At 37.7% G+C, this 25,624-nt stretch overlaps 1 protein-coding gene across 1 annotated transcript in view; it reads right to left on the bottom strand.

Annotated features, from left to right (window-relative positions):
• Positions 1–25,563, bottom strand: part of PCMT1 (protein-L-isoaspartate (D-aspartate) O-methyltransferase) — a 31,563-nt gene extending 6,000 nt beyond the window's left edge. The window contains exons 1-5 of the mRNA XM_018053337.1: positions 25,302–25,563; positions 12,235–12,339; positions 10,983–11,014; positions 2,620–2,724; positions 680–800 (exon numbers count right to left, since the gene is read on the bottom strand). Of these exons, the coding sequence (XP_017908826.1) occupies positions 680–800; positions 2,620–2,724; positions 10,983–11,014; positions 12,235–12,339; positions 25,302–25,530 (592 nt within the window). The 5' untranslated portion in view covers positions 25,531–25,563. The remainder of the gene's footprint in view (positions 1–679; positions 801–2,619; positions 2,725–10,982; positions 11,015–12,234; positions 12,340–25,301) is intronic.

Here is a 25,624-nt window from a genome sequence, read left to right as displayed (position 1 = left end):
TAAATGCCTAAAAGTAATGTTACTAGTTACCACTAGGGAAAAGGGAAGTAGTTACGATGATGGAACAGAAAGCAGAGGACTTTCAAGGTGCTGATAATGTCCCATTTCTTGATCAGTGTGGTGATTAAACAGGTGCTTGTTAAGCTTCACATTTATGTTTTCTGCATATTTTGAGGTCTGTTATTTTTCTCAATATAAAACATACTCACATGGAAATGTGTCCACAGATACCACTGAATGGAAAAAAGCAAACTAAAGAACAATATGTAGAGTACAAGTCAATCTAAAAAATTGTGTGTGTACAATTTATTCATACACATATTTATGTCTGAAAAACTTGAGGAAAAAGAGAGGTTTCTTTATCTTACACACCTCTGTGTACCATTTACATTTTCTATATTCAACACTGATTACTTTGATGTTACTTCTTAAAAAAGTAATGAAGAAAGAACTCAACATGACATTTTCTGAAATGGTTAATAGTCATGTCACCCCTGGTCAAGATAGAACCAGTAGGACATTTTAGAGTAATTTATTTTCTTGCTTAGTACTTAAAAGTGAATGTTTAAAAAAAAAGAAGCAGCAATAATTAGCTCTGAATATTATGTCGCTTGCATGGGATTTTTCTGAAAATAAAAATTCTCTGGAGAGGAAATTTTCAAAGTTTTCTGATACTTACCAACCAGTTGCACCCTCCCTGAAGACAAAAGCATTGGATCATCCTTTCTGACATTATTTATTGAGTCATCTACTAGCTCTTTAATGTGGTCAATTCCTATGACTTTCCCACTAGGTCCAACCTGGAAGTGAGAATAATTCAATAATTCACTGGTCTTAGTTTTGCTAAGGTGTCAATAAAATATTTATTTATCCAAAGTCATATTTAGTAATGAGAAATCAGGACAAATAAACAGTTTAAGCCTCTAATTTGATTGTTAAACACTCAGTTTATTATAGATTTGACAAATAACTTTCTCAGCCATAACCCTAAGTGAATAATGATATTTCAGTAATTATAAAACTAGAATTATAAAAAATTTATAATACTAAAAAAAATGGTATCTTTCTTCCTTCAGTTTCTAATTTTTAGACCCAGGATCCTGAAATGGGACTTAGCTACCAATATTAAATGGTAGCTATTAGTGCAACCATTTTTTATTTAAATTCCACTGAAAGTGTGACTTTAAATATTACAGATACATAAAAAATTCTATAGGAATTTCTATACCTGATTCTACTGCCACATGTGGAAAATATAAAAATAAGTAAAATATTAAAAGACTCTAAACATAAATATTAACTGTAGAATGAAATTAACACAATAAAGACTCTGAAGTCAGACTATCTGGGTTTACATTTAAATTTCTTACTTACAACTATATAACCTTGACAAGTTATTCTATCAATCAGGTTCCTCAGCTGTAAAGTGAGGAGGAAGCGGGTACATACCCCATAAATGACATGAGGAACTAATAAGAGAATACATGAAAAGTATTGTGAACACTGACCAGCACATGGTAAACATGTGAAAAACATTAATTAGTATCATTTTCAAAAAGATAACTCAGAAAGAAAATGATTTTTTTTCTTTTAGAAAATGACTTTTTAAAAAATGATAATGCCTCTGAAACCATAAACAGTCAAGTATAGAAAACAAGCCATTAAACACCATTTCTAGTATTTAATTACATCCCATTAGTGAGGGTTAAACTTATACAAAACAAGTCAAACAACTGAAAAGGAATATCTGAATTCTTATTGTGTGCCTGGCACTGTTCTGGAGGCTTAGAATACATCAATGAAAAAAACTCAGAAAAATTCCCACCACTCTGGAACTTACATTCTAATAGTCTGCCAATTATATATTCATAGCAAATTAAATGGATTCTAGTCAAAAAGGATCCATAAATCCTAACTTAAATAGACCATAACCTTCCAAGCTGGACTCCAGGTATAAGATTTTTCATGATCAACCTGACTTGATTATCTGAGCACAGATAAACTTTTACTCCAAGGTGCCTGAGTGGGTCTCCAGACTCAAACTCCAAATAGTCATTATCAGATAAACCTCTGATGATGAAATTTGAAATATAGTAAAATAAAATGAAAATGCATTCATTTTTCTTAATGTAAAAAGAGCTCTCCTTCAATCCTAATAAACCTATTGTTTGGATATCAGGCTGGTTCTGCCAGATGAGAACTTACAAGAATGAAGTCTGGGAGCTCTTGGTTGCCACTGTTTGATCACAAGAGAAAAGCATACCTGAGAATGCAGAGAACTTGTGGAGGAGAGCCAAGTCAAACCAAGAACCAGAGAGAGACTCACTATCCATAACAACTTGAGATCTTTCTCTAAATCCAGCCATACAAGAAGCCAGAGAGACCTCTAGACTTTTCCATGATATAACCAAATAATTCCCTTCTAGTTCTGCCAGAGTTTAACTGAATGTTCTGTCACCACCACAACAAAAAGAAATCCTAGGTGACACATACTCTAACTGCTATCTCAAAAGAATTTAAAAAGAAAAAAAACCCTCAAAAACTGCTAGGGGAAAAAATACATGGCCAAATCATATAATATGCTTCTGCTGGGGCCAGAATAGTAAATAAAGCTCTTACCATACGTGCAAAACAGGCAGTAAGGATTCCACTTCCAGATCCTACATCAAGAGCTTTAGCTCCTTCATGCAACTGATCAAATAGAAGTTCTAGTGCATATGCATGCTGCCAAAAGAAAACAAAGCAAGTATTCATTTTTCTTCCCAAGATTCTATAAAGTATCTATACCATGGCATACAAATAAAGCTGCTAACTTCTCAACAATTTTTTCCACTACAATGAAAACATAACATATTACATACTTACACCTACAGAGGAATTATGTAAGAACATTCTAGTTTGATTAAAATTCTTGTATTTAAAGTGTTTCAGTAATTTTAGATCTCCAGTATGTGAATATTTAAAATTTAACGATTTCACAGTAAAAAGCTACAAAAAGATTTACAGTGAAAGGTCTCCATTCCACCCCTCTCCCCAACCAGTCTCACTCCCTAAAGGCAACCAATGTTACCAGTTTCTACTGACTCCTTCCAAACATATCCACTTTATGCATATGTAAGCAAATATGTATGTATTTATAAATATATCTTACAGGAGTATATGTTTATATGAATGTATTATAAGAACAAATATGCCTAATGAGAGATACTTAAGTTGGCTTCAATCTTCCATAACAAATAGATGAAATAATCTTAAAAGGTATTAATATACCATAAGATAATAATCTTTGTAATAATCTTGTAAAGTATATCTATGGGATAAATAGCTAGAGGTGGAGGTAAGGGGGCCAAAGGATACATATGTTTATGTTCACAGCACAAATTACATGTCAAATAAAGTCACTGGTTAAGGTTTGGATCAAACCAAGAAATAAAGACTTCTCTATTCCATCCTCTTTATGAACTTATATTTTAGTACTTTTCCAAAATATGAGGTTGGAATTGATAAATGGTATCTCAAAAGCTGTCCTTAAATGCCTAGTACGTTCACTACTAAAAATCATCAGATCCAGTAGCAATAAGCACATTCACTATCAGATCTTGGTTGATAAAAATACACATCCATGAATCCATAGTGACAGTAAGTAAATATATCCCTCTGCTGCTGCTGCTGCTGCTGCTGTTGCTAAGTCACTTCAGTCGTGTCCGACTCTGTGCGACCCCAGAGACGGCAGCTCACCAGGCTCCCCCGTCCCTGGGATTCCCCGGCAAGAACACTGGAGTGGGTTGCCATTTCCTTCTCCAATGCGTGAAAGTGAAAAGCGAAAGTGAAGTCGCTCAGTCGTGTCTGACTCTTAGAGACCCCATGGACTGCAGCCTACCAGGCTCCTCTGCCCATGGGATTTTCCAGGCAAGAGTACTGGAGTGGGCTGCCATCAGTTCAGTTCAGTCGCTCAGTCGTGTCCGACTCTTTGCAACCCCATGAATCGCAGCACGCTAGGCCTCCCTGTCCATCACCAACTCCCGGAGTTCACTCAGACTCATGTCCATCGAGACAGTGATGCCATCCAGCCATCTCATCCTTGGTTGTCCCCTTCTCTTCCTGCCCCCAATCCCTCCCAGCATCAGAGTCTTTTCCAATGAGTCAACTCTTCCCATGAGGTGGCCAAAGTATTGGAGTTTCAGCTTTAGCATCATTCCTTCCAAAGAAATCCCAGGGCTGATCTCCTTCAGAATGGACTGGTTGGATCTCCTTGCAGTCCAAGGGACCCTCAAGAGTCTTCTCCAACACCACAGTTCAGAAGCATCAATTCTTCGGTGCTCTGCCTTCTTCACAGTCCAACTCTCACGTCCGTATATGACCACAGGAAAAACCATAGCCTTGACTAGATGGACCTTAGTCAGCAAAGTAATGTCTCTGCTTTTGAATATACTATCTAGGTTGGTCATAACTTTTCTTCCAAGGAGTAAGCGTCTTCTAATTTCATGGCTGCAATCACCATCTGCAGTGATTTGGGGTTGCCATACACATACATAAATGGAGGATAGGGAGAAACTGTTTCCAAATGTTCCAAATATGGATGAAATATTGAACTTAGAAAACTGCCATTTGGCAACAAGTTCAGTAATAACTGATTAAGCCAAAAATCACAAATGGATGCTAAAACTAGTATATTATCACTTGATAAGCTAATACTCTCAAAGTGTTTGCCCAAGACACATTAATTACAAAAGGGAAAAATAACAGCTTTACAATGGAGTGAGAAGTTTCTCAGTGGAGAACCTTGACTGACACTCCCTCAATCAGATGATTAATCTTAGTATCACCAAAAATGGGACACTCTGACGTTACACAACATCTGCGATATTTCAGGCAAAAGTGTGTAACTTATATCTAACCAGGTAGAAAAATCAGACCAACCTAAATTGAGAGGCAATCTATAAAATAACTGGCCTGTATTCATAAACATTTTCAATACTATAAAAGAAGAAAACTAAGGCACTATTCCAGATTAAAAAGACATGGCAACTGAATGAAACTCCTGATCTGCAACCTTCTTTTTCTATAAAGACATTATTAGAACAACTGATAACATCTAAACGAGGTCTGTAAATTAGCTAACAGTGTTGTGTCAATGTTAATTTCCTGATTTTGACAACAGCAGTATTTAGGTGAACATTCTATTTTTAAAGATAAAGAGCATTCTGTTTGCAAATTACACCTACAGAGTTCATAAAAATATATATATGTATTTCATATATATATATATATATATATATATATATATATAATATCTTCCTCCCCCCATATAAATAGGGGGAGGGAGAGAGAAGAAGGAGAGAGAGAATAAATGATAAACCAAATGTAGTACACTGAGAACACTTGGGGAATATGGTTAAACATTATCTGGGAATTATTTGTACTATCCTTAGAATATTTCTGTAAGTCTGAAATTATGTCAAAATTAAAAAAAAATTTTTTTTTAATCATCAGATACAGGTACCATTCAAAATGGGGGACAGAATAGAAACTCCCTAACTTAGCTGATAAAAGCCAGAATACTGGTTACCTAGAGGATGGAGGTTGACTAGGAAAAGAAGCCTTTCTGACTGAGAGAGCCTTCTGGAGTGCAGGAAATGACCTGAACATATGTAGACACGTAACATTCATCAAGCTGTACACTTAAGATGTGTGCATTTTGAAAAAGTGAAAGTGAAGTCGCTCAGTCATGTCCAACTCCGCAACTCCATGGACTCTAGGCTACTCTATCCATGGAATTTTCCATGCAAGGATATTAGAGTGGGTTGCCATTTCCTTTTCCAGGAGATTTTCCCGACCCTGGGATCGAATCCGGGTCTCCCACACTGCAGGGAGACTCTTTACTGTCTGAGCCACTTTTGGGTATACTGCAATTTAATTAAAAAGCTTTGAAAATACTGTTTAATCACTAAAAGTGGGTGGTACAAACATTTATGTACCTCCTGATGTGATGAACAGAAGAACCATTAGGAAATTTTCTTGAAAAGACAAAAAAGGAAAAAGTTAATATGGCTAAGAATCATTTAATGAATTTGGGAACTTCTATAGGATAAATGAACAAATTTTGTCAATAAATAAATGGCATTTTCAAAAGGGAGACTATTAAAATGAAAAGAGACTTTAAAAGACTAAAAAGGTGTAACATAAGCCTCGTTTGGATCCTGATTTAAGTAAATCAACTATAAAAGAATTTTTTGAAACAGCTGGTAAAGTTTGAACATGGACTAGGTATAAGATAATACTAAGGAACATTGTTAGGCATGATATAGTATTGTAGTTGTGCTTTTAATCCTTCAGATTTATACTATTTAGGGGTAAAATGATATTATGTTTGGGATAGCTTTAAAATATTTCAGTAAAAGAGAAATAACTATATAAAACAAGATTAGCAAATTGTTGGTAATTAATGGAGTTGGGTGACTGGCTACATGAGGGTTCCTTATATTATCCTATTTGCATGTGTGGTGTTGGAAATTTTCCATATTAAAAATTCTTTAAAAGGCATTGAGGCTATCTTTCCCCACGATTAACACAAAACGTGGAAAGTCTATTAATAGATGCAGCCTCATATAATTTGCAGCCTCATATAAAACCATGCTCCAGAAAGTAATTAAGGTTCTGTAGAACTTATTTAGGAGCAACACACAAATGTAGACCGGTGGCTACTATGTTTGGGAAAAGAGTTATAGAAAACTAATTTTTTCCATTTTTCATATAGATTCTTTTGCAAAGAGCTTCTTGCCTAATGAGTGTAAACCACTAGTACTATGAAAGAGAGTCCTGGATTAAATGTTCAAAGTATTGCTATAAAAGATATCATAAGGACACTTGGAAAAACTTAAAAGTAATTTGAAGATTAAATAGTAGTTAACGTGTCAATGTTCATGTCCTGGTTTTGATGACTAGCTATATTGTGGTTGTATAGGAGAATGTCCTTTATAGGAAATATACTACATCCTGAAGTATTCAAGAGTGATGGAGCATCATTTCAGCAACATATCAAATGGAGTAAAGAAAGAAAGGTTCTTAATAATATACTTGCAACTCTGTAAGTTTTGAGACTGTTTCAAAAATTTCAAAAATCTCTCATTAACCTTATCTTTCTTTGATGTTTCAAAAAGGTAGAGTGGGATACTATCTTTGAATTATCATTATGTACATCAACCAGTGGAACAAAGAAGCGTTAATTAATGAGGTTTCTATGAGACACACTGGTTTAACTTTAACTGAAGAAATTGCTAGAAACATTTTATTTAGTCAAAGCTATTGTTTTTAGACAAAGAGGCTTAGCATGAAGAATGGAATCTCTAATTAAGAGAAAGTTTGTGAACTTTCTTCAGGAATGTCTGTAACTTTTATCAGATATTTTGAAACAATAAGTATCCCCTGCAAGTTAAATAAACCCATTAATAAGATAGCAAATATCATATTTGGCTGAAGTAATCAAAGAAACAAAATAACTCCTGTAACAGCTGGACTTTCTTGAGTCCAAAAATGAAAGGACTAGAAAGGATTTGAGGTGCCAATCCCTAATTTATAGGCAGTACTGTCCCAACTTAACACCGAAAGAAACTCAGGAATTTTTTTTCAGTACGAGGTTTGCATAAAATTTGTTTTCTTTTAGAGTATCCTAAGCTATTATTAAAATCCTATTCAGATTTAAAACGTCAAGGTCTTCAATCGCAATTACCAGCTTTTTTCACGCTTTTATCACTATAGTTAATATTCTTTTGGATAATCCATGCTCACCTCTATGTCTAAAATTTAAGTTTTTTAAAAAACTCATTTTCAATAATTATGAAAAATTTCAAGCCCACAGAAAAATTTTAAACCCACAGGAAATGCACATAACACCCTTTTCTCCTCATATAGTCATCAACTGTTTCTATTGTGCCATACTATTTTATCAAACATCTGAAAATATGCTGTGGACATCATAATACTACACTTCTGAAACACGTTAGCATGTACCTGCCAAAAAAAGCAAACTGGGACATTTTTCTTTGCAACCACATCTCCATTACCACACTCAAGAAAATCATCTGTTTAGTATCAACACTCAAGGGAAGCCTGCAGCCCATGGGTTCAAAGAGTCAGACATGACTTAGCAACTGAACTACAACAAAGTAACATACACACCACACTCAAGTTTCCTCAGTTGTCCCCCAAATCTCCTTTACAGCTGTTCCCTCCAATCCATTCAAAGTTCATGCTTTGCAATCGCCAATTCCAGGATATTCTCCCCCATTCTTCTGTTCCATCGACCACTTTTCTTTGTCTACCAGAGCACTGACTCCTTTTAAAAGCCCTACCCAACTGTCCGACACACTACCCACACATTCTAGACGTGTCAATTTCCACATGATTAGATTTAGATCAAAGAACTTTAGCAAGACCACCACACAGGGCTTGCAGGGCACCTCCCATTGCATCACATCAGGATGCACACAGCACTGAGCCATCTCACTACTGGACTTGCTCAGCCGAACAACTCAGTAAATGTAGTAACGGCTAGATCACTCTACTTTTCAGGGCATAGCTATCTCTTTGTAATTAATATGTCAAATAATAATTTGAGACTACAAGGATGCTTTTTGTTCCCCAACAACTTTCCTCTTAATGGTTTAGATTAATTGATGATCTTTGCCTAATTCAACAATTACACTGATAATTACAAAGAACTGATTGTTTAAATTCTATTATTCTTTCCACATTTATTAATTGACATTCTTCTGTTTTTCATCTTTTCATCCTGCTATTTTTTTTTTAAGTCTCTATGGACTCACAGATTTTTGTTTCTGAATTCACTGTGTTACAATCCATTATCTTCATTATCTACCATTTTTTGATTCTCAAACTGTCTCCAGTTTGGTTTCTGGGAATCTCTAAATCTGCTCCCATGTCCTCCTGATAATACCCCAGTAGACTTTAGGTACTTCTTCACTTTCTGAAATTCAGTCACTTCTCCATGAAGCCCTAGTATTTCTTTTAGTGGTATGTGGGATTCAGTGTCCGGATACTAAATATGCTCATTGCTACCAGGACATCATTTCATATTTTTCTGTAATTAAGACTTTGGAAAATATGCCAGAAATGTAGTTACTTTCAAACCTATGACTTTGAGGTTCATTAAATGCAGATATAGAAACAGTGTATAAGCACATCAAAAGACGCTCATCATCATTATTCAGTTCAGTTGCTCAGTTGTGTCCAATTCTTTGCGACCCCATGAATCGCAGCACGCCAGGCCTCCCTGTCCAGCACCAACTCCCAGAGTTCACTGAGACTCACATCCATCGAGTCCGTGATGCCATCCAGCCATCTCATTCTCTGTCGTCCCCTTCTTCTCCTGCCCCCAATCCCTCCCAGCATTAAAGTCTTTTCCAATGAGTCAACTCTTCGCATGAGGTGGCCAAAGTACTGGAGTTTCAGCTTTAGCGTCATTCCTTCCAAAGAAATACCAGGGTTGATCTCCTTGCAGTCCAAGGGACTCTCAAGAGTCTTCTCCAACACCACAGTTCAAAAGCATCAATTCTTCGGCACTCAGCCTTCTTCACAGTCCAACTCTCACATCCATACATGACTACTGGAAAAACCATAGCCTTGACTAGATGGACCTTAGTCGGCAAAGTAATATCTCTGCTTTTCAATATGCTATCTAGGTTGGTCGTAACTTTTCTTCCAAGGAGTAAGCGTCTTTTAATTTCATGGCTGCAGTCACCATCTGCAGTGATTTTGGAGCCCCCAAAAATAAAGTCTGACACTGTTTCCACTGTTTCCCCATCTATTTCCCATGAAGTGATGGGACCAGATGCCATGATCTTCGTTTTCTGAATGTTGAGCTTTTGGTTTTTCACTCTCCTCTTTTACTTTCATCAGGAGGCTTTTTAGTTCCTCTTCACTTTCTGCCATAAGGGTGGTGTCATCTGCATATCTGAGGTTATTGATATTTCTCCTGGCAATCTTGATTCCAGCTTGTGTTTCTTCCAGCCCAGTGTTTCTCATGATGTACTCTGCATATAAGTTAAATAAGCAGGGTGACAATATACAGCCTTGACGTCCTCCTTTTCCTATTTGGAACCAGTCTGTTGTTCCACATCCAGTTCTAACTGTTGCTTCCTGACCTGCATACAGATTTCTCAAGAGGCAGGTCAGGTGGTCTGGTATTCCCATCTCTTTCAGAATTTTCCACAGTTTCTTGTGATCCACGTAGTCAAAGGCTTTGGCATAGTCATTATTATTAGGGAAATGCAAATTAAAACCACAGTGAGATACCACTTCATAGCTACTAGGATGGATAAAACAAAATATACAATATCAAGTGTTGAAAAGAAGTGGCAAAATTAGAACCCTCATACGTCGTTAGTGGGACTATAAAATGATGTAGCCACTTTGGAAGACAGTTTGCCAGTTCCTCAAAATGTTAAACATAGAAATGCCATTTGTTGTTTAGTTGCTAAGTCTTGTTCAACTCTTTTGTGACCCCATGGCCTGTAGCCTGCCTCTGTCCACGGGATTTCCCAGGCAAGAATACTGGAGTTGGTTTCCATTTCCTTCTCCAGGGGATGTTTCCAACTCAGGGATTGAATCCGTGTCTCTTGCATTGGCAGGCAGGTTCTCTACCACTGAGCCACCAAGGAAGTCCATGGTCATTATATTTTAAAAATATTCTTTCCCTTAATTAACTCATCACTAAATAAATAATTACTTTTTACATGATTAGATATCAATGACAACCACCAAAAACTTTAATGACAGTTTCTACCAGAAAGAGTTCCTTTTCCACATCTTGTATTAAGAATAATTAATTCGTTGCAAATAAAATAATAAAACATTATGATTAGAAGTTTAAAATGTTCTTATAACCATTTTTTTACTGAAGAAAGCACTCTTAAGAGGAAAAACGTGATCCATTTGCACCCAAATGAGCAACGTTAACTTACCATGTGTGGAGCACTGATTGTTGCTTGGAACCCTGCAAAAGAAGAAGAGGACTACTGATACATTCAGCTGCAAAAACATGAAATGCTCCATGTAATTCCTTTTCTAGCATCTGTACATTATTTTTCATAATTATTTTCACATTTATGATCTCAAGAAATAAAAGCATTTTGTACTTGAGAGTACTGTCATGCACAGTTAAAATTAGAAAATATAATCATGCCAAAAGCTATTTGTGCTCAGTACAACAGTCCCACTATTTCTAAAAATTTCTTCCCCCATATAGTTAGTTAAGGAAGAATTTCACTGACTTGATAAATTTATGATGTTTTTCCCTTCAGATTCATAAAAAGAAAATAAGCTTCCATATATCATAAAATATGCAAAGTCACTGCAAATTAACTTACATCATATTTTTGGCACCTTAAAACAAAAACTGGCACGAGCGACTAGAGGAACTTAAGAGACTAATAAAGTACTTCCCTTTACTCTTTACACTATCACCTAATGTTAATTAAAATAATCTTTTTTTAGTTTTTAGCTTTTAGTTTTTTTTCCAGTATTGCTTCCTCAAGACTTATTTACCTGCTTCTGCATCTGAAGCAATTTTCACTGAGCGGTGGTAGCAGGTGCCTTCGGGGTTCAGAAGCTCCCCAGGATCTTCTCTGCTGACTGTTAAAGTACTTCCAAAAGAAGGCAGCATGGCAGCTAGCCGACAGAATCCTGAGGCACTCCTAAGCCTCAAAGGCGCCCACTGCCAAGGCTCAGCAGTTCAGCAAAGCCTGCTTCAGGAGAAGGAGTTAAATATGGCACTTTCTAAAAACAAGCACAAACCAGAAAACTCAGGGCAAGTGAAGCAGAGAAGTCAGTAATAACTTTGCTATACATTCCCTTCAATATTGATTTTAGAATTTTCTGCTACTGCAAAAACCAACCTTTGTAAACATTAGAGACACTAAGAGAATTCAGCACGCAGCTTAAACTCTCAGCTTTCATCTAAAGTGCACTTTAAGGAAATGTTTATAGAATTCTTACATATATCCTTCAAGAAAATAGAAACTGTAAGTTTTCATCTAAAGGACGCTTTAAGAAATTGTTCACAAAATTCTTACATATCTCCTTTAAGAAAATAGAAAAGACACTTCATTAAAATGGATCAGCAAGGTAATAAATGGAAAATGGTCTATTTTTACTTACAAATATTAGAGAGCAAATGAGTAAAATTTGTGACATTTTCAAAAATCCAAAACTTACCTATTGATTGTGGAGAATCCATATAAGGGTTACATTTTGCATAGTGGGAGCGGTCTGTGGCCAGCATTACTTCAAACACTTTATCTGTCTTGATGATTCCATTTTCTGAAATGAATGAGGCAATACTTAAAAGTTGGGAGTGGCATGATCAGATGTAGTAGTTAAGCATAATTACTCTGGCTACACTGTAGAGACTAGACTGGAAGAGAGCAAAATTGTCACGATGGCTCAGGTAATCGCAATCTGGTCTTTAATAATGAAAGTAAGGATGAAGAAAAGAAGGATTTGAGTTATATTTAGTAGGTAAAGTATACTTGACTGACTAGACTTGGAGGTAGGGGGTGGATAATGTTTGAGATGCTGGTGTTATATACTGGTCTGAGAAATCCTAGAGAAGCATCATAGCTAAGGAGAAAAAGGAAAAGCTATGTATTTAGAAGGAGCTATGGACCATACCCATGTAGATACATAGCAGCCAGTTGGACAAACAGATCTGGGGCTCAGGAGAAAAATCTAGATTAGAGATATAAATGACTAGTTGTACAGATGGCAATCGAAGCAATGGAAGTGAAGGAAAGTGGCCAGGGGAAAAAGTACACAAAGAAGAAAAACAAAAGTGTCCATTTAAGAGAAAAGCAAAGGGACTGGAGCCTTCAAAGATTGTGATGAGGAGCAGCCACAGAGGCAGAAGAAAATCAAGTGGACACACTGTTACAGGGATCAGGAGAAAAAAAGTTTCAAAAAGGAAGGCAAGACCATATGACAGAAATGATTCTTGAAAACATGATAGAAGTGAAAGAACTCAGGCACAAAGATGGCATAGTGTATGATTCTATTTAATGAAATGTCCAGAACAGGCAAATGTATAGAGAAAGAAAGTAAAAAAAAAAAAAAAAAAGAAAGAAAGTAGACTAATGGTTGCTTATGGTTAGGAGAATAGGAGGGCAAAACAGGGTATCTTTTTGAGGTGATGAAAATATTAAATTGACCATGGTAATGGTTGCACATACCTGTAAATATACTAAAAATCACCAATACCATCTAAATTAGAGAATTGTTTTAAAAATATAGTGGGGCCAGAAGTAGCAACTATAAGAAGCACTGCTTCTGAGAGAGAACTGTATATAAGCAGGGAAAGGCTGACATCCCGTGATACGGCAATGAAGGGAAAGAAGGAAGAAAGTGAAGGATCCTACAGAAACAGAAGAGCAGCAAGATACACCGACTCCTCCCGCTTCTCACCACTGATACCAATATCATTATCCATTAACAAAACTGCAAGTGCTCTTGAACTGTGTGCATAAAATGCCTAAAAATAGGAAAAAGAAAAAGTAACTCCAGTCAAGGCTACTGCAGAAAGAAGAAAACATGCAAACAAAATACTTCAGCTGATTAAATATACCAATACTATATTCTAAGAAAACTTAACAGAAAGCAAATATTACCAGAAATATCAACATCCAAGACATCTACTAATACAATTATCAGGGGATTCCCTGGCAGCCAAGTGGTTAGGACTCAAAAGTGTTTTCACTGCAGTGCATCTGAGCTCAACCCCTGGTCTGGGAACTAAGATCCCACAAGCCACACGGCACAGCTTAAAAAAAAAAAAAAAAAAAGGGCGAGAAGAAAAGAAAATACCATCAGACTTTAAAACAAGACAAAAAAAATTTCAACTCTCAAGGCAAAAAAATAATCTAATTAACTAGTAAGAGTTTTTTTTAGAAAAAGGCAACCATTAGCTTTTTAAGGAGCAACATTCAAAGCAAAGCAAGAATGAAGCAGCAGCATTTTCAAGAAATTCAAGGAAGGAAGTGCAAGTTAATAACTAAAAAGGAGGAAACTGTAAATGTACCCAACAACATGAACAAATCTCAAGAGCACTAACCTCAGTGAAAGAAGTCAGGCAAGTAGATTTTACCCTATATGATTCCATCTATTAATATACTCAATTCCAGAAAAGTCAAAACCATAGAGGCTGAACTGATCCGGAGTTGCTAGGGGTTGGGGGGTGAAAGGAGGAGATTAATTGCAAAAGGTCATAAGAAAATTTTGTAGGTGAAAGAAATGGTCTGTATCCGAGAGCAGTAAACTTCTGTTAAGATCAAAACAGTAAATATTTTAGGCTTTGAAGGTCATATAGTCTCTGCCACAACTACTTGACTCTGCCACTAAAGTGCAAGAACAGCTATATAGCAGACATAAACTAATGGGTGTGGTTGTACTCAAATAAAACTTTATTTCTAAAAACAGGCAGCAGGCCAGATTTGGCCTGTGGGCTGTAGTTTGCTCACTCCTGTATATCATTAGGGTGGTGGTTATATAACGGTTATTTGTCAAAATTTTCAAATCGTTGTCTTAAAATTGGTGAATTTTTCCATAAATTGTGTCTCAATAAAGCTGACTTTTTAAAATTACAGCCAAAACTGTTCTTCAAATTGCCAAGGTTATAGGAAAAACGTCTTAAATGTGCAAGAACTCAGGGAATGCTAAACACACATGTCCTTCCTAAGAAATCTTCTGGAAGATGTGCTTCATCTAATGAAGCAATTACCAGGGATACCTCAGAAAAGGATATATGTCCAATTGTAGAGCAAAGGTTAAAACTGGGTGGATTGGCCTGCCTCCAGAAGGATCCTGTTAAATTGGTTTAGCCAGAACACCCATTACTCCTGATGTAATTTTCCACCCACTGATCCCCACCCTGCTCCTAGACTATAAATCCCCACTTGCTCAGCTGTATTGATAACTGGGACCAGTTTTACACTGATGTCTCTTTTCCCCTATTGCAATTGTTATTGAATAAAATTTGGTTTTAGCTTTTAAAAAAAAAAAGACTAAAAGGGTAAAGACACTAGTGGAGGACCTCCCTGGTGGCACAGGGGATGGGAGTCCACCTGCCAATGCAGGGGACATGGGTTTGATCCCTGTTCCAGGAAGAGTCCACATGCCACAGAGCGACTAAGCTCACGGGCCACAACTGCTGAGCCCGTGGCTCTAGAGCCCAGGAACTGCAACTCCTGAGTCCACATGCCGCCAACGACTGAAGCCCACACGCTGTAGAGCCCATACTCCACGAAGGAAGTCACCACAACGAGAAGCCTACATACTGCAACTAGAGAGTAGCCCCTGCCCACCGCAACTAGAGAAAAGCCTGCGCAGCAACAAAAATGCAGCACAGCCAAAAATAAATAAATAAATAAATAATTTTTAAAAAAAAAGACCAAAAGCTGTTTAAAAAAAAAAAAAAGAGAGAAGCCGCTGCAATGAGAAACCCACGCATGCAACGAATAGCAGTGCCCACTCACTCCAACTAGGAAAAGCTCTCACAAAGCAACGAAGACCCAGTGCAGCAAGAAATGTTTAAAAATGACACTGGTGGAATAATAACACTTAAATGTTATATGTTCTGACAAAGTAAAAACGATGCAACTAAAAACAATGGGAAAAGGAAAAAAAGGGAAAAGCAGAATTAGATCACTGACTGTTTTGAGGAATCAAAGGATACCACTTAATACTGACTGACCAGACAGTATTAGAAAGAAATACTAATATAAGAACTACTAAGTATAAGAAAAGGTGGTTTGAGGACACTATAAAATGTATAAATACACATTTTCCAAAAAACAAAATAATGTTTTAAAAATTAGCAAATAAGGCATACCAACTAGAGAAACATTTAAGTAGTCATAGACTGGTAGAGATACAAATCATTTTCCAACTAAAAATATTACGAATTTGGATTCATTAACCCAAATAGAAAGTACTGTTTCTACATAAATAAGCTCAGGCAAGCTACCTAAAGTAGTAGGTACCTAAAGTAGTAGCTACCTAAAGGCTACTAAAACAGTTAAAGCATTTTTTAAAAAGTTTTAAAAGCAGAGTAGTAATAAGAGAGGTATCATTTACTGAATATTTACCACATGCCAGAAAAAACCCTAAGCACATTACACTCTGTCTCTTTTGAGATATGAACTTAAGATTGCTAGCTTATGAAGCAATCTTACGTTATCTCTAACAATCCTATAAAGTAAGCACCATTATTACTCCATCTTACAGATAATAAGACTGAGCACTGAAAGACCAAGTTGTTCCAGCACAGAGCAAATGAGGGGTAGGGCCACTGAAGCTGAGCTGTCAGATTCCTGCTGACCACCTCACTGTACTGCTACTACCAGATTCAAACAGCTTAGTGGCTTACACAAATTCATAGACTCTCAAGGTCAGAAGGGTCATCAAGTCTAACTTTTTCATAAATTGGTACCATGATCTCTACTTGAAGAGCTGCACAATGTGAAACAGCCATTTCACATTTAGACTACATTAATTATCAGAATTGTGTGAACTGTGAAAGTTGCTCAGTCATGCCCAACTCTGCAACCCCATAGACTATACAGTGCATGGAATTCTCCAGGCCAGAATAGTGGAGTGGGTAGCCTTTCCCTACTCCAGGGGATCTTCCCAACCCAGGGATCGAACCTAGGTCTCCAGCATTGCAGGCAGATTCTTTACCAGCTGAGCCACAAGGGAACCCCACTTATCAGAATACTTCCCTATATTAAGAGGAAATCTCCCTCTTTATAACTCACTTACATAAACCCTTAGTGCTACTCTCTAAAGTCACCCAGAATATAATGAATTTTCTATCCAACCAACACTTTTTACACATTTAAGAAATCATGATCATTTCACGTTTTTATCTTTCTCAGGTTAAGCAGCCTCACTCAACACTTCCAATTACCATTATATTCACACATTCTTCTCTAAATGAACATTTGTGATATATAAAATCAAACACATTGCTGCCAGCACATTCTAAAAATCAAGTATATTAAAGAGATTACTTCCCTTAAGCTAGATAACATACATCTATCAAACCTACCTAATTTCTTTGGTAGGTTTCTTAATCTATAGAGGGATATAGAATTCACACACACACCAAAAAACTAACAGGTTTTAAAAGTATGTCACCAGTCATTTATTAAGAAGCTGAATGCATAAGGCTCAGGATAAAGACTTCTTAGACTATAATTAGGTGATTTCCAAAATTTCCACTGTAAGGTTATTATTTGATTTTTCCTAGGATTCCCTATTTTGAAAGATGCCTAAAGCAAGCTACGGTTACAAAGCTATTAAATCATTTTCCCATTTTTGACAATCTGACATACACAACTGCCAGTGCCCTGCAATATTTCTAGCAAACAGCAAAGTAATGTTTTACTTCATTTGTACAGCCTAATTATAAGTAAACATGCAATTACTATTAGGTTTTCTAAATTAGTGAACAGCTTTAGAACCACTCACGCTGAATTTTCCTGCACCCTAAGGATCAAGGGCCCTAATTAAATAATTATAACAATGGTTAATGTTGATCCAAATAAGAAGTTAGCAGAATCCAGAAAGGAGAATGCAACAGAATCCAAGCTATAAACAAACAAAAAAAACTTGAAAAAATTAGACCCATGTTAAGAAGGTATTTGTTTCTCTTTTCAACTTGAGGAATAGAGAAGGGTGAAAAGGGAAATAAATTCCAGGAAAAAGACAAAAACCCTATACAAGAGTGATAATTTATATAAGAACTGTAAACTGTGGCATGATTTCAAGAAACTGATGAAAGTGTAAAAGAAGGAAAAACATAAATTCCCTGGAAGTTCAGTGGTCAGGACTCAGCACTTTCGTCACTTCAGTCTCTGGTCAGGGAACTAAGATCCCACTAACCAGACAGCAAACACAGGAAAAACATCTGACTGCTCCTCATCAACAGTAGAGGGGTCTGTGATATTAGAAACAAAGAGCAGGGAATAAACTCATCACGTACTATGTAGCTCAGAGAAACATTGACCCAGTCATTAATGTTTGTGATGATGGTTATTAATTTTCAACACTTAAAAATTAACAGAGTATAGATGACTTACCGCTCAGAACCAAATGAAATGTTATCAACTTTGACAATGTAAAATAGCCACCAGTAAGTTGAAAAATAAGCACCCTTTTCTACAAAGTGGAAGGGTTAAAGTATAGTGTCAGTTTATAAATTATAGAACAAAAAATTGAGGTTAAAGTATATTACTCAAAGTTAAAAGGTAACCACAAAAGAGGAAGCAGAAATTACAACATAACTGTATGTGGGGGAAGGGAGTAAGTTAAAAGGGTGTAAATACTCATCCATCTTGACAGGAAGTCAGTAGATGATGTCTAAAGCTGATAAAGAAACAGCAGTTCAAGGATATTATTTAGAGACATGAAGACAATCACCAGAAGACCCAAAAATGCAATTAAAAGTGTTCACTAGAGGCTCCAGTGAGCAAGATGTAAGATGTGGCAGGGTCTCTGTTTCTTTCAAGGTGGTAGAATTGGGGGCATTATCTAGCCTCTCTCTAGTTAAATATAGCCTTACGATTAAGTTCTTGCCAATAAGAATACAGGAAGAAATTATGTATGCCCTTAAAAGGAATGTGGGTTTTCTCCTTTTCCCACTTTTCTTCCCACCAGCTGGAATATGGAAATAATGGGGGTAAATTAACTTCAACTTTGTACACAAGGGAAAGACTTTAGCGGTCACAACAAGAAAAAAGGAGCCCAGGTCTCCAAGACCATAGAACTATCATATTAACTCTGAATTGCTTATTTATACTTTGATTGTTACAGGAGACAAACTTTGTATGTGTAAAATGAGATCAGTCTGAACAACAGGATTGGAGTGGGAGCATGGGAACAGGTTGTAGAAGACCCCTAAAAGCCCTGAAAGCTAAGCAAGAGGCATCTCCGATTGGTACAGTAAGCAACAGAAATCTTGGCAGAACAGTGACAAAACAGAGAGCAGTATACTAAGACAATCAGTGCAAGGTGTAGCATGAACCTGAGGGGACAGAAATTCAAAATGTGATGACCAATCAGATACTTGGAGGCCTATCACTCCAAGTAAGAACTAAGAGCCTAGGCTAGGGTACAATCAATGAAAATACGGTGAAAGGGTTGACCGTGAAAGGCATTTGTAATAAATACTGAGTTAATCTCGGGACAATCTGAAAGAATCAATAACTATTACAAGATTTCTGATCTGGGAGAAAAAAAAAATTGGAAGCAATCCTGGCAGAGATGGAAAAAAAAAAGATCCTGTGCTGGTATGAAGCACTGAAAACACAGATAAGAAAACAGGCTTGGAAACAGATGGATTTCAAGTCACACAGAAACTAAGTTTCTGTACCTTGTTACAGAGTTAAATCTCAAAAAAAGAACTATTAGATGATTGTATTAGTTTTATGACTTGAGCATTTGTTAATCAACTACTCTCTATTTCTTCCCCACTAACAAAATGCCAGGGAGAACAGAAAGAAATCAACAAAATGGTTTCCTTTTACTTCCCATCTAGAACGATTAGGCATTTAAAGGAGGTAAGTAGAACCTGAGATATTCTCCATATAGAAAGTCTGAAAGGACTAATTTTAAATTATATAATAAACCATAATCAAAGCAAAAGTTTAAGTGATACCAAGTTATGATAAAGCATATCATCTAAATATCAGAGATTATTAAAAATACATCTTTCTCTAAATCATTATCACTCTTAATGGATTCACAGTCATCTGTTCTGACACTACTTCTCAAAAGAGCTTGTTCCTTGGACTCCTTACATTTCTGACAAAGTAAAATGTCATGCAAAACTCTAAAATATAGGTAACCAAATGTTAACTTCTCTGGCTCTCTCCTATAACACACACACACACATACACTCCCCATATGTGATTTCATGCAAACCATGAAGTGATTAAAATTATGGAATCTTGGATTTGGAAGGGTCCTCAGAGGTCTACTATATAGTGAAAGCCGAGGACAAATCTCTTCCACAATATCGATTACAATGAAATAGTCGATCATTCTTTGCTTCAACATATCCAGTGACAGAAAACAGTTTTTCAAAGCCAAATCTTTGTTAGGATTGCTTTGTGAATACCTCCTTATAACGGGTCAAAATCTCCCTCCCATCTGTCCTGGTTTGACCTTTCACTACATGATTTCCTTCAAATATGTAAACACTACTAGGGAGCAGGGGATGAGATTGGGATTGACATATACACACTACTACGTATAAAACGGATAACTAACAAGAATCGACTGTATAGCACAAGGAACTTTACTCAATGCTCTATGGTGTCCTAAATGGGAAGGAAATCGAATATATGTACAACTATTCACTTTGTTGCCCAGCAGCAAATTAACACAACATTGTAAAGCTACTTCAATAAAAATTAATTTTAAAATAAACAGCACTGCTCTCTTTAGCTTTCTCATTGCTAAACCAAACCACCTCCATTTCATCAAACCGTCATAGAAGCTGGTGCACTTGTCATCTTGACCACTCTTGTCTGAGAATCTCCAGTATTTCACTGCTACGCTTAAAGCGTGTTGGTCTTAACTAAGTGCAATACTAATAAAAACACGTGGAACAGCACAACAGAACTGAGATCACACTGAATAGAATGTAACATCATCTACCATCTAGGTCTAGTGCTGCTCCAGAGAACTTCTTCTGATGACAGAAATGTTCTACATCTGCATTGCTCAGTCTAGCCACTAACCTCACATGGCTACTGAGCTCTTGAAATGTGGTTGGTATGACTGAGGAGCTGAATTTTTAATTTTAGTTAAATTTAAGTAGACACACTGATATTAAAATTCTTCCTCAAAAGTTTTTCTATTAAATTTTAGTCAATACCCTGTAAGTTTACTTACCAGGGTGTAACCATAAGATGGACATAAGTTACAACGAGGAAGTATTTTTTGGATTCTAAGTGAGGCCTAAATTTCTAAAAAAAATCACTTAGGATTTTATTATCTGTTACACTTAGCCCATGAATGCACATGATAAAACTAATATTCTCTTTTCCACCAGTTATGCTGTTAGTGGATAAGAACTGACACTCCAAACAGAATAAGAAGATGATTTCAATTTATTTGTAGAAATAAAGAAGGATACAAAAACTAAAAATTTTTTAAAATTTAAATGCCTACTAAGGGTCTTCACTTTAATGTTTTATTAAGCAACTCAAACTAAACACTTCCCCAGATAAACTCCTGTTCTCCCACACTTCCTAGCACACCCCATCCCCAAACCCCTGCGGCTCACTCACTTATTTCCAACTCAGAAAACGGTAAATCGTTCCCATTGCCCAGGTCTAAAACCTTGTGTCATATCCTTGACTCCAGACTTTCTTCTACACCCCAAGTCCAAATCTAGCATATTCTATTTTCTCTGTCTAGTATGCCTGTTCCCCAGCTCTATCTGCATGGCTTGAATTTCTTCTTCTTCATCAAATCTTTACTCAAATGACACCTTAGTGAGGCCTTCTCCCCTACAACTGCAAACCTACCACCCCATACTCCCTATACTCTTTCCCTACTTTGCCACTTATCATGTGACATATATTTTATTTGTCTGCTCCCACAAGAAGTAAGCTTCAAGAGAGAATAGATGTTTGCTTCTCATTGCTGTATCCCCAGTGTCTGGCACATAGAAGACAGTCAAATGTCAGCTGACTGTTTCCATAGATTATACATACACTATACAGGCAAATGGCATACTCAAGGTTGCAAAGGAAATATAGTTAGAAATCACTGGTGTCTTAGGGCAGTGGACTGAATTTTTTTAACAACAACAACAAAATACGTAAAAGAACTATTATTAGCATTGTTTTCAGTGACCAATACAGAATCTGAAGTCTAGTCAGAGTTAATCTTTCACAAACACTCTGGTTTGGACATCCCTGCTCTAGCAGACAACCTCTCTCAAGCTCATCCACTCCTGCCCCTTTCTTTTCCTTTCACAATGGCATAAAATTATCCCCAAAAAAGTAGAAAATAAACCCTAATGTAAACATTAATTGTCACATTCCCTGGATTAAACAGGCTCTCAGTTGTTTTGAATTAACATTTCATGAGCACGTTATCAGTCTATAGCCATAAAATATCTATGTTCCATTTCTAAAGACCTGTGATGTCCAACATGTGGTATCAAAGTTAATTTAAATAACACAAAATCCAGTTCTTCAGCTGTACTCACCACATTTCAAATGCTCAATGCCCCATGTAGCTAGTGGCTACCGTACTGAGCGGCAGATACTGACACCACAGGCAGCTCTGTTGGGCAGGTCTGCTACAGATTTTTTTCCTAAAATTTTATTTCAAAGTATAAAAATGATTCAACTGAAACACTGGCAGGGTTTAGTCTTGTAAATTTTCAGTTCTCTATGTCAGTGATTCTCAAAGTGTGGTCCCCAGACCAGCAGCAGTATATTACTTAGGAACTTGTTGGAAGTGTGAATTCTTGAGCCCCAACAATCGATCTTAATTTGTTTTAACGAGCTCTCCTGGTGATCCAGCAGATTTTGAGGCATGCTCAAGTTTTAGACCACGGTTGGCAGTAACTTAAGAGTAGTTATCAATACAAATATAAGCTATGAGATATTATGACTGTATTGTTACAATCTAAAATAATCTATAAATATCAACTGTGAAATCATACTTCTATCACGTCATCTTGTAGAAGAAACACCTCAGTAGGCATTTTCAATAAAATTAATATAAAATATTAAAATGAAACCAATCATGAACCTTATTTGATTAAAAAAAGAAAACTGTAATTTGCTTCCTCTTCCAGTTGCAGATCCATATTCACTTCAGTATCAGCATTATCACATTTTAATCTTTTTCTACAGATTCAGTTAGAAGCCTTTAAGTGAGGAAGAATACACAGTGGTGCAATTACCAGGAAAGAGTGAGAAATTTTCAGTGTGTGCCAACTGAAATTTTTATGTGAGCAAATACTAGTGTTATTAATGAACTATTAAATAAATATGAAATCTATTGGCTTAAATTAATTCAGCAAGAAGTTGAAACTAAAGTTGCAAAAGGTTATGAAAAAGGCTAAACAACCTGCCTATGCTATTTCCTCTTACTAATCATAAAACTAGTATAAAACTAAGTATCAACATCTATGTATGTTAAATATTTCTCACTTAATTTTCTGATAGGAAAACATCCTTAGAAATTTCAGCTAAGAATACATTTAATGCAATACATTAAAATGATTACAAAGCCACTGGGAAAAGATCTAGTTTTGGCTTACTACAAATCTGGCCTAAAAAGGAGCGTCAAGAGCCTGATTGATTACAAATTTCTGCCACAGCCAAGTATTTACTGAGATAACCTTCTGGTGGAAAATTACTTAATCACAATTCAAGTACAGAATGTTTCAGGTGTGTAGGCACTAGATAATTTTAAGAAGTTTTATTAAAATATTTACAACATATTGAGCTTCTGGTCTATGAGAACCTAAATCACTCTTAACACTGACACTGCACATAAATTTCCATTTCCAATCAAGTATCCTTCCATAAAGTGAATATTGGCAATGTTAGACAGGGCTTTTAAACCTAAACTTTCTTTGAACATATATATATATATATATATATATAGCTAAGTTGCTTCAGTCATGTCCAGACTCTGCGACCCCCATGGACTGTAGCCTATCAGGCTCCTCTGTCCATGGGATTCTCTGGAGGGCAAGAATACTGGAGTGGAAAAAAAAAAAAGAATACTGGAGTGGGGTGCCCTATCCTCCTCAAACATTCTTTACTAAACACTAAGGAGTTGGTGATGGACAGGGAGGCCTGGCGTGCTGCGATTCATGGGGTCACAAAGAGTCGGACACGACTGAGAGACTGAATTGAACTGAACTGAAGGACACAATCTCCAACTTTGGAACATTGTGTTTAAAAAAAAAAAATGACTAACATTAAGTACTAACCATGCGCCAGCCAATGTTACTTATTCTCTCACTAATCTTAGTATTCCTAGCCTAGATCTAAGCACATAATATATACTTAACTGGCATTTATTTTTCAAAAAAGTAACGATTATTAAGATGAGGGGATTCAAAGACTGAAAAAAAAAGGTTCTGGCCCTCAAGGAGGTTACAAATCGAATTCGGAAACATGACACGCGAAAAGCTAAACAACCTATAACAATTAAAAATACCACGTGGCAGGGTTGCGATTATTTGCAAAGTCAGTGGCAAAGAAGAATGCTATAAATTCTGACCAGAGAAAGAGTACTATAGACTGCGGTTCCGGTCTCCCGACCAGACGGCGACACTATAGTTCAATTTAAAAAAAGAAAGTGACACAGCACTCATCCCACCCTAAAATTATCATCAGAGGAAGGAATACAATAACTAAAGAGAACGGTGTAAAGAAAACTTCCATACACAGCTTTTAAAGCATACGATGGCCCTGATAAAAGTGAAAACGGGCCGCAGAACACAATCTTTCGCTGGATCTCCAGGACCTCTGAAGGCTCCTGAAACACAGTCTCTCAAGGAGAGCATCCTTCCTCCTTTCTCCCTCAGCTCCCTACGAAGCTTTCCACTGGACAGCCGTCCCAGAAATTTCTCCCAGCATCCGCAGTGACAGCAACTCTCATCTTCCTCTCCCTCCCCTCGCCGGTATCAGACAGTGGCATCTCCCGCCAGGGGAAAAAACGGAGGGCGGGGGGTGGGGGGAGGCAGAATAGGCGAGAAAGCTTGCAGCTAGATTGATTTAAGACGGGAAGAGTAGGTGGGAGGACGCGGGGGTCGAGGGCGGAGTCCTCCCAGCTCCAGCTCCAGTCTCTCGGAGGTCTAGCCAATATCCCACTCCTCCCGCTCCACCCCAGGGCGCGCCCCTCGCCCGCTGGACCTGAACTGGGAGGCGACGGACTCGAGTGACAGCCCCACTACCTGTGCGCCCCCAGCCCTCAGCCCCGTCCCCAAGGCCTGCGGGGAGATGCCTGCCCCCGCCCCACGAGCAGCGGCCCGGGGCTCCTCTGATTCCAGTCCACATCGCCGATGAGTGACAGGTCCCGGGGGAGGCAATCGCCAGCGCTCGCTGGTCGGGACCGCGGGTGCAACCGTGCGCCGAAGCCCTCCAGCACGCACGGGGAGTAGACAGAACGTCCCGGGCGGCCCCAGGGGACCCGGACCAGGCCTGGCCTTCCCCGGTTGCCCCACACCCGGCGGGGGTGGCACTTACTGCGGAGGTTGTGGATTAGCTCCGAGTGGCTGGCGCCGCCGGATTTCCAGGCCATCGCTAAGCACACCCGGAGCAGGTACAGAACCACCTTCAGCGCGGCGACGGTGCCCAGTAGCTTCCCCAAGAGTGAGACCACCTCCCACACGGTCACCGCCCCGTTCTCGTCCCCGCTGGAGCCGCCGCTGTTACTGCCGTCGTCGCCGCTGCCGCCACTGCGCGCTCCCGGCATCCCCCGCGGCACGCATGCGCTCTATGACGCCGCGCGGCCTCGGGCGCGGCCGGGTGGGGCCGGAGGCGGGGGTGGCTTCGCGACCCGCAGCCGG

Source organism: Capra hircus, chromosome 9, assembly GCF_001704415.2.
Source record: "Capra hircus breed San Clemente chromosome 9, ASM170441v1, whole genome shotgun sequence".
Classification (NCBI taxonomy): domain Eukaryota; kingdom Metazoa; phylum Chordata; class Mammalia; order Artiodactyla; family Bovidae; genus Capra; species Capra hircus.
The sequence above is the reverse complement of the archived record's forward strand: the minus strand, read 5'-3'. Positions and strand labels throughout refer to the sequence as shown.